Raw genomic sequence first — 10,711 nt, forward strand, 5'->3', positions numbered from 1 at the left:
TCGAATGCTCCCGGACACAATAGGCACAATTCTGTGAATCGTCTTTCGTACGTGGTAATATCAAATCCTTGGGTTCGTAACCCTCTAAGTTCTATCTTGAGCTTATTGACCTCGGTTCTGGGACGGTACTTCTCGTTCATCAAGTGCTTGAATGCTGACCACGGTAGTGCGTACGCATCATCTTGTCCCACTTGCTCTAGATAGGTATTCCACCATGTTAACGCAGAACCTGTGAAGGTATGCGTAGCGTACTTCACTTTGTCCTCTTCAGTACACTTACTTATGGCAAACACCGATTCAACCTTCTCGGTCCACCGTTTCAATCCGATCGGTCCTTCGGTTCCATCAAATTCTAAAGGTTTGCAGGCAGTGAATTCTTTGTAGGTGCATCCTACACGATTTCCTGTACTGCTAGATCCAAGGTTATTGTTGGTATGTAGCGCAGCCTGTACTGCGGCTATGTTTGAAGCTAGAAAAGTACGGAATTCCTCTTCATTCATATTCACGGTGTGTCGAGTAGTCGGTGCCATTTCCTTCAAAATAGTTAAATGGAACAAGTTAATCATACAGAATATTAAGAGTAGTTAATAGTATTTCGTAGCATAATATGAACTCATTTATAAAAGCTTTTTCTTCATATTAGCGTTTTATAAGTTTAAATTCGGGTAGTACCTACCCGTTAAGTTCATACTTAGTAGCTAATATACAATTCAACTACTACAATTCTATATGAAAAACTGATTATAATAATATTTCGCGTTCAAACTTTTATACAATATTTTACAAACTTACAATACCGCTTATTTTACATAAAGCATGAAATATAGCACACAATAACTTTGATACAAGATAGTTGTGAAGACAATTCTAGCTAGTACACAAGTCGTTCAGCAAAGGCAATAAAGACACGTAATTCATACGTCCAGAAACAAGTCATGCATTCTGGTTTTACTAGGACTACTTCCCATCCTTGGTCTTGTGCAACATAACCGTTATGGCCGTTGATAAGACAGCGTGTTGTAACGTCATCAAAGGGACGAGGGTTACGTAATGTCCAACAGTCCCGTAATAATCTAAAAACCTCATTTCTTACCCCAATTACCGACTCCGTCACTTGTGGAAACGTTTTGTTTAATAGTTGTAGCCCGATGTTCTTGTTCTCACTTTGGTGAGAAGCGAACATTACTAATCCGTAAGCATAACATGCTTCTTTATGTTGCATGTTAGCCGCTTTTTCTAAATCACGAAGTCCAATATTCGGATATATGGAGTCAAAATAATTTCTTAACCCGTTGCGTAAAATAGCATTTGGGTTCCCCGCAATATATGCGTCAAAGTAAACACATCGTAACTTATGGGTTTCCCAATGTGATATCCCCCATCTTTCAAACGAAAGTCTCTTATAAACCAAGACATTCTTGGAACGTTCTTCGAATGTCTTACAAACTGATCTCGCCTTAAATAGTTGTGCCGAAGAATTCTGGCCGACTCTAGACAAGATTTCATCAATCATGTCTCCGGGTAGGTCTCTTAAAATATTGGGTTGTCTATCCATTTTGTGTTTTTAAACTGTAAAATAGACAAGAGTTAGATTCATAAAAAAATACTTATTAATACAAGCAATTTTTACATATATCATAAAGCATAAGAACACTATATTCCATATAATACACCACACGAATACAACTATCTTATTCCGACTCGCTCGTTTCTTCTTCTTCGGTTTTAGTTCGTTTTGCCAAGTTTCTAGGGATATATGATGTTCCCCTAATACGAGCCGTCGTTATCCACATTGGTTTAGAAAAACCTGGTGGTTTAGAGGTTCCCGGGTCATTGTTACAACTTAAGGACTTCGGGGGTTGACGATACATATACAGTTCATCGGGGTTGGAATTAGATTTCTCTATTTTTATGCCCTTTCCCTTATTATTTTCTTTTGCCTTTTTAAATTCAGTTGGGGTAATTTCTATAACATCATCGGAATTCTCGTCGGAATCTGATTCATCGGAGAATTGGTAATCCTCCCAATATTTTGCTTCCTTGGAGGAAACACCATTGACCATAATTAACCTTGGTCGGTTGGTTGAGGATTTTCTTTTACTTAACCGTTTTATTATTTCCCCCACCGGTTCTATTTCTTCATCCGGTTCCGATTCTTCTTCCGGTTCCGATTCTTCTTCCGGTTCCGACTCTTCTTCCGGTTCCTCTTCGGGAACTTGTGAATCAGTCCACGAATCATTCCAATTTACATTTGACTCTTCATTATTATTAGGTGAGTCAATGGGACTTGTTCTAGAGGTAGACATCTATCACATAATATCAAACGCGTTAAGAGATTAATATATCACATAATATTCACATGTTAAAAATATATAGTTTCCAATAAAATTTGTTAAGCAATCATTTTTCAAGTAAACACGGTCGAAGTCCAGACTCACTAATGCATCCTAACAAACTAGATAAGACACACTAATGCAAAATTCTGGTTCTCTAAGACCATCGCTCGGATACCAACTGAAATGTCCCGTTCTTATTGATTAAAAACGTTCCATATTAATTGATTTCGTTGCGAGGTTTTGACCTCTATATGAGACGTTTTTCAAAGACTGCATTCATTTTTAAACAAACCATAACCTTTATTTCATCAATAAAGGTTTAAAAAGCTTTACGTAGATTATCAAATAATGATAATCTAAAATATCCTGTTTACACACGACCATTACATAATGGTTTACAATACAAATATGTTACAACAAAATAAGTTACTTGAATGCAGTTTTTACACAATATCATACAAGCATGGACTCCAAATCTTGTCCTTATTTAAGTATGCGACAGCGGAAGCTCTTAATAATCACCTGAGAATAAACATGCTTAAAACGTCAACAAAAATGTTGGTGAGTTATAGGTTTAACCTATATATATCAAATCATAATAATAGACCACAAGATTTCATATTTCAATACACATCCCATACATAGAGATAAAAATCATTCATATGGTGAACACCTGGTAACCGACATTAACAAAATGCATATATAAGAATATCCCCATCATTCCGGGACACCCTTCGGATATGATATAAATTTCGAAGTACTAAAGCATCCGGTACTTTGGATGAGGTTTGTTAAGCCCAATAGATCTATCTTTAGGATTCGCGTCAATTATGGTGTCTGTTCCCTAATTCTTAGATTACCAGACTTAATAACAAGGGGCATATTCGATTTCGATAATTCAACCATAGAATGTAGTTTCACGTACTTGTGTCTATTTTGTAAATCATTTATAAAACCTGCATGTATTCTCATCCCAAAAATATTAGATTTTAAAAGTGGGACTATAACTCACTTTCACAGATTTTTACTTCGTCGGGAAGTAAGACTTGGCCACTGGTTGATTCACGAACCTATAACAATATATACATATATATCAAAGTATGTTCAAAATATATTTACAACACTTTTAATATATTTTGATGTTTTAAGTTTATTAAGTCAGCTGTCCTCGTTAGTAACCTACAACTAGTTGTCCACAGTTAGATGTACAGAAATAAATCGATAAATATTATCTTGAATCAATCCACGACCCAGTGTATACGTATCTCAGTATTGATCACAACTCAAACTAAATATATTTTGGAATCAACCTCAACCCTGTATAGCTAACTCCAACATTCACATATAGAGTGTCTATGGTTGTTCCGAAATATATATAGATGTGTCGACATGATAGGTCGAAACATTGTATACGTGTCTATGGTATCTCAAGATTACATAATATATAATACAAGTTGATTAAGTTATGGTTGGAATAGATTTGTTACCAATTTTCACGTAGCTAAAATGAGAAAAATTATCCAATCTTGTTTTACCCATAACTTATTCATTTTAAATCCGTTTTGAGTGAATCAAATTGCTATGGTTTCATATTGAACTCTATTTTATGAATCTAAACAGAAAAAGTATAGGTTTATAGTCGGAAAAATAAGTTACAAGTCGTTCTTGTAAAGGTAGTCATTTCAGTCGAAAGAACGACGTCTAGATGACCATTTTAGAAAACATACTTCCACTTTGAGTTTAACCATAATTTTTGGATATAGTTTCATGTTCATAATAAAAATAATTTTCTCAGAATAACAACTTTTAAATCAAAGTTTATCATAGTTTTTAATTAACTAACCCAAAACAGCCCGCGGTGTTACTACGACGGCGTAAATCCGGTTTTACGGTGTTTTTCGTGTTTCCAGGTTTTAAATCATTAAGTTAGCATATCATATAGATATAGAACATGTGTTTAGTTGATTTTAAAAGTAAAGTTAGAAGGATTAACTTTTGTTTGCGAACAAGTTTAGAATTAACTAAACTATGTTCTAGTGATTACAAGTTTAAACCTTCGAATAAGATAGCTTTATATGTATGAATCGAATGATGTTATGAACATCATTACTACCTTAAGTTCCTTGGATAAACCTACTGGAAAAGAGAAAAATAGATCTAGCTTCAATGGATCCTTGGATGGCTCGAAGTTCTTGAAGCAGAATCATGACACGAAAACAAGTTCAAGTAAGATCATCACTTAAAATAAGATTGTTATAGTTATAGAAATTGAACCAAAGTTTGAATATGATTATTACCTTGTATTAGAATGATAACCTACTGTAAGAAACAAAGATTTCTTGAGGTTGGATGATCACCTTACAAGATTGGAAGTGAGCTAGCAAACTTGAAAGTATTCTTGATTTTATGAAACTAGAACTTTTGGAATTTATGAAGAACACTTAGAACTTGAAGATAGAACTTGAGAGAGATCAATTAGATGAATAAAATTGAAGAATGAAAGTGTTTGTAGGTGTTTTTGGTCGTTGGTGTATGGATTAGATATAAAGGATATGTTATTTTGTTTTCATGTAAATAAGTCATGAATGATTACTCATATTTTTGTAATTTTATGAGATATTTCATGCTAGTTGCCAAATGATGGTTCCCACATGTTTTAGGTGACTCACATGGGCTGCTAAGAGCTGATCATTGGAGTGTATATACCAATAGTACATACATCTAAAAGCTGTGTATTGTACGAGTACGAATACGGGTGCATACGAGTAGAATTGTTGATGAAACTGAACGAGGATGTAATTGTAAGCATTTTTGTTAAGTAGAAGTATTTTGATAAGTGTATTGAAGTCTTTCAAAATTGTATAAATACATATTAAAACACTACATGTATATACATTTTAACTGAGTCGTTAAGTCATCGTTAGTCGTTACATGTAAGTGTTGTTTTGAAACTTTTAGGTTAACGATCTTGTTAAATGTTGTTAACCCAATGTTTATAATATCAAATGAGATTTTAAATTATTATATTATCATGATATTATCATGTATGAATATCTCTTAATATGATATATATACATTAAATGTCTTTACAACGATAATCGTTACATATATGTCTCGTTTAAAAATCATTAAGTTAGTAGTCTTGTTTTTACATATGTAGTTCATTGTTAATATACTTAATGATATGTTTACTTATCATAGTATCATGTTAACTATATATATATATATATCCATATATATGTCATCATATAGTTTTTACAAGTTTTAACGTTCGTGAATCACCGGTCAACTTGGGTGGTCAATTGTCTATATGAAACATATTTCAATTAATCAAGTCTTAACAAGTTTGATTGCTTAACATGTTGGAAACATTTAATCATGTAAATATCAATCTCAATTAATATATATAAACATGGAAAAGTTCGGGTCACTACAGCTGATTCCCTGGATCGTAACTTGATTTCTTGTCTTTCACCGTTTTCGCTCTAGAATCTTCGTTTTAGCTCCGATTCTCTTGATTCTTTTTGCACCGTCTTCGTAATTACTTGTTCTTCAATTCTAACCGACGAAGTGGGTATTTTTCTGACAAAGTTCGAATCTTTCTTGTTTTTGGGCTTTAATACCGGGGTGAAAACGTGACTTTTTAGCCGATATCACATGTTTAAATGGGTGTGGAAGGCTACAGTTAATAATAATGAACTGTGGTTCTCTGTTATAAAATCTGTTCATGGTGATCTTGCTGGTTTGGATGGTTCTAAATTTAAAGGAAAACGCTTTTGGGTTAAGATCGTGGACACATTTCAAAAGGCTAAAGCGTCGGGTCTAGTGCCCGCAAACATATTGCGAAAGAAAGTGGGAAATGGAAGATCGATACGGTTCTGGAAAGATAATTGTCTTGGGGGTGGTTCTTTGAAAGATAAATTCCCACGTCTATACCATTTAGAGGTTAATCCTGATTGCTTGGTGTCCGATAGAGTGGTTAATGGGACGTGGTGTTGGAACTGGAGAAGATCAGACCTCGGTTCTAGAGTGACGGGTTTGATTGTCCAAATGGAAGCTAGCATTGACTTGCCTCTCATATCGTACAAGGAAGATCAGTGGGAATGGATTATCGCTGATGATTCTTTGTTCTCTGTTGGAGTCACACGCAAGTTCTTGGATAATATTTTGTTGCCTTCTTTGGGTCAATCGACGAAATGGGTCAATACGTTGCCTCGAAAGGTAAACATTTTTATATGGAGATTAGCAAAAAATCGGTTGCCTACTAGATTAAATTTATAGCAAAAAGGGTTATAGATCGAACACATTATTTGCGTGTCATGTAATGCTCAAGTCGAAAGCCTGTATCACTTAATATTCTCGTGCTCCGTAGTCGTGGATCTTTGGAGGAAGATTAGAGTGTGGATTGGAGTTCAAATGCCGGGTTTTTTCGCTTGGTTCGAATGGATAGCGTGGTTCGAAGATTGGCATGCCCCGGTGGACAAGAAGAGTCGTCTATATATCATCATTGCGTATCTCATGTGGCACATTTGGAGACTTTGTAATAGCGCCATTTTTCAACCTCGGCCGATGAAGAAATGCATTATTTTTGATTATGTATGTAATTTTTCATTTAATTGGTTAAATAGTAGAAGTCGATGTAATATCTCTTGGTACGATTGGATGATAAATCCATTGTAAGTTGTTAGTTGTTGCTCCTTAGTTGCTTGCTAAGGGGTTCAGTAATAAAATTTTGTCGTTCCAAAAAAAAAAAAAAAAAAAAAAGATAAACCTCTGCTTTGTAATATTTAAGTTTCTTTAAGCTTCTTCCATTCTTGTTGGTTTTGTATGGCCTTATGAGCCTCTTACATTGTATGATTGTGTGGTAGTCTTCATGGTTTTAACGAAGGTATCAACTAATATATATATTCATCTTTTTTCATCAAAAAAATAAAATAAAAAATTAACTTTAAAATCTAATAGGGATTGGCTAACTCATGCTCTAAGAGCATAAGCTAAGCCTCAAATAATACACTCAAACTTTTTAAAATTAATATAAAAACTAGTTAAAAGACCCGTGAAATCACGGGTTTGTTGAATAAAAAAGAAAATACTATTAATTGCTACAACTTTAAACATAATATTAGTTGTTATATCATTTATGTATATGCATTAAAGTCTAGTATGTAATATGTAATACTCCATATAATATCCACATCCACAGGACCACATCCACATATCCACATAAAATATAAACATGCTTCAAATTTGGATCACGGTTTATTATTCTGTGTGCAGTTACGTATATTGCCAAAACATATTACGGAGTAAAATAAAAACAACCATGAGAACAGCGAAGAAAATCAAAAGATTAAAAACAAACATACAGTTCTAATCTTCAAGTTCCTATACATTATCACAATCACTGCAAATTAACATCTATAAGTTGAACATACATAGTTTTGACAATTAAATCAATGAATCTCTTGTTTTCAATGACATATATGATTTAAAATAAACAATTAAGGGAGTAAGAGTATATACCTCATTATCATTATGTTTCATGAACTCGATTCAACACTTACCTTCATACAACTTTCCCTTTAGCTGAATGCTCATCTTCATAGAGCAGAGCCATATTTGCAACAACACAATGAAATTTATACTTTCCTTTCAAAGCTTAGTTGGTGATTCATCATGTTCAAATTAGCTGAAAACAAACGAAAGCATCACCGACATTAGGATTAACCCGGTGAAGAATAAACTTGTATAACAACAAAACAAATAGTATTGATGAAATGGATTAGCATCAGATTAGTAAAGTGTTGGCTTCAACTTGGCAAAAGCTATAATTTTCGTTTTTTGCATTTGGTCCATAGTAGATAATCAACTGATATCGATATACCTTTTTAAATATCGACCGACATTGACATACCTTACATTTTGAATTAACCTTTGAGATATAAATTTCGGATACCGACTGCAAACATACAAATAAAAAAAAGGTACAGTAATTAGTAGAATGAAAAAATGCACTTAAACGTGCCCTCAATTTGTTGAACACTTGAGACACTTAAATTCAATATGCCCTCAATTTGTTAGAAGACGAAAATCTGTTACAATATTTCAACATGCCAAACACACATCATTAGGAAAAATGGATAGTGAATATACCTGTCATCACGCTTCAATGATAATTTTGGCCAAAGGAACCTCCTAAAATCCAAATTTGTGACATCGCTTGATAAATATTATTATTTTATCAACATATCCATTACCATTACCCAATATTGAAGGTCCTAAAACACTTTTTTCTTCCAATAAACTAACAATCGTGAACTAACGATTTGGTGTAATCTGAACCCTAATCGATTTTTAGCGTCATTCAAATAGTGAGTATTTTCTATTTGAAGCTTCTAATTACCAGAAAAGTCGGAGTAGTATAATAAATAGAAAAGGAAGAATAAAACAATAACAAAACCCTAATTTTGAGCAATAAAAAAACCAATAGTTTATGCCTCAACAGGTAAGCATATCTAATTACTGTAATAATTAATATTAATATATACTTGAAACCAAATATTAAATTCAGCAAGTCCATAATATATATCAATATCAATATAACACGTTGTCAATTAAAGAATGTCCGATTTAAAACAACTTAACAAATCATTACTTGAATGGAAATAAAAGATGGATCAAACCTTCAACGTGTGTGATGGATGTGTGAAAAGAAAACCTGTAATGAATTGAAGAATCGCCAAGTTCAATATCTAAATGATGATGAGATGAAACGTACCTAAATAAATTGGAACTGTTAAATTTGTCGAACAACCCCTTTATAAGAAAGTTGTTGAAGAAAAATAAGTTAAATTTGGACGGTGTAAAGAACCAATAGGATATGCGGGGAGTGACATTAATTATATATTAATTTAATTTAAAAAATAATACAAAATCATTTATAAAATAAAATATTAATCTCTCTAAAATTGTAATTTTTTTTTTTTAAATTTAAAAGGCATTTATTATTATTAATTATTATTATTATTATTATTATTATTACTATTATTATTATTATTATTATTATTATTATTATTATTAAAAATATAAATATACTCAACTTTGAGCGAACTTATGTTTGTAAAATCAACGACAAGTTTCTTAGTCGGAATCCGTGGTTCCACGGAGCAATAAACTAAATGACTTTAACATTTACATTCACTTAATACGTAAAACATATCATTTAACTGTTTCGTTTAAATAAACACGTGTTTCCACGAGCCAGAGCCATTTCACTAGTAATTAATAAAGCTGCAAATAATTTGAACTAGTTGTGGAGCCCTCGCTTCGCGCCGGGGGCTCCGTTTTGAATGCGAGTAAAAAAAAGTCTTTCTTTTTGTGGATATATTTTGTAAAAAAAAAAAATTCGACATCTAACATTGAAGGGTTGTTCTTTTTGTGAAAGTTGCTTCTTTTAGCGTTAAAGTTAGTTGATCTATTGTGTAAAAAAATGTTTTTTGACATCTTTTGGTAGCATTGAAGGGTTATTCCTTTGAAGAAATTTGCTTCTTTTATCGTTGGAGACAAAAAAAAATGTAGCACAGTAGTGGCCTATGTGGGTCCTACTGTTTCAGCGCAGTGTAGAAGCCGGTAAAGCGTGGTGGGTGTTTTTGGCGTTAGTGATGGGATAAATAATAATTTATAATATAGGTATAAAGTATGGGGTTCGATTTATATTTTAATGGAAGTTAGGGGATTGGTTTGAAAAAAGTGAAAAATTGAATAGTACTATTAATAACAAATAAGACAAATTTTCTCTATTAGTTATATTGGTAATTTGTAACTCTACAAGAGGGAAGACGTATTTAGTACTCCGTACTCCGTAATTTTTAAGTTTTAACCCACTTTTTATAATTTTAATATAATATTATTATTATTATTTTATACTCTGAGTGATTAGACTGGATTAAATTGAGTATCTTATTATTTGGTATATATTTTATGATTTAATAATGACATTATACAATATTGCCATATCATCATAACATTGCATGAGAGAAAGCCAACTAAGTAAAAGTGACATAATCAAATTACACATAGATAGATTGAATTAATATACTCAAGAATTTCCATTATTAATACACTCAAACTTTCTAAAGTTAATATACAAATTGAATTAATAAACTCAAGAATTTCCATTTATACATATATATTTATTGAAATTCATATTATTCATGACAATGTTTATACAGCAAATAGTTCTTATCTCATGCGCTTCAATAAAGTGAACAGCCCAACCTCTAGGAGGGTAAAAGTTAGATAATCCCAATTTAATATTATCATGTCATAATAAAAAAAATCATTTTTCATATAAAGTACAAAAATTTACAATCACG

At 32.4% G+C, this 10,711-nt stretch overlaps 1 protein-coding gene across 1 annotated transcript; it reads left to right on the plus strand.

Moving 5' to 3' along the window:
* The first annotated feature begins 5,993 nt into the window (after positions 1-5,993).
* LOC139898086 (uncharacterized) lies at positions 5,994-6,617 on the plus strand. Its single transcript, XM_071880802.1, has one exon. The coding sequence runs from the start codon at positions 5,994-5,996 to the stop codon at positions 6,615-6,617; it is 624 nt and encodes a 207-aa protein (XP_071736903.1).
* Positions 6,618-10,711: the final 4,094 nt, after the last annotated feature.

The sequence above is a fragment of the Rutidosis leptorrhynchoides genome, chromosome 1, assembly GCF_046630445.1.
Source record: "Rutidosis leptorrhynchoides isolate AG116_Rl617_1_P2 chromosome 1, CSIRO_AGI_Rlap_v1, whole genome shotgun sequence".
NCBI lineage: Eukaryota > Viridiplantae > Streptophyta > Magnoliopsida > Asterales > Asteraceae > Rutidosis > Rutidosis leptorrhynchoides.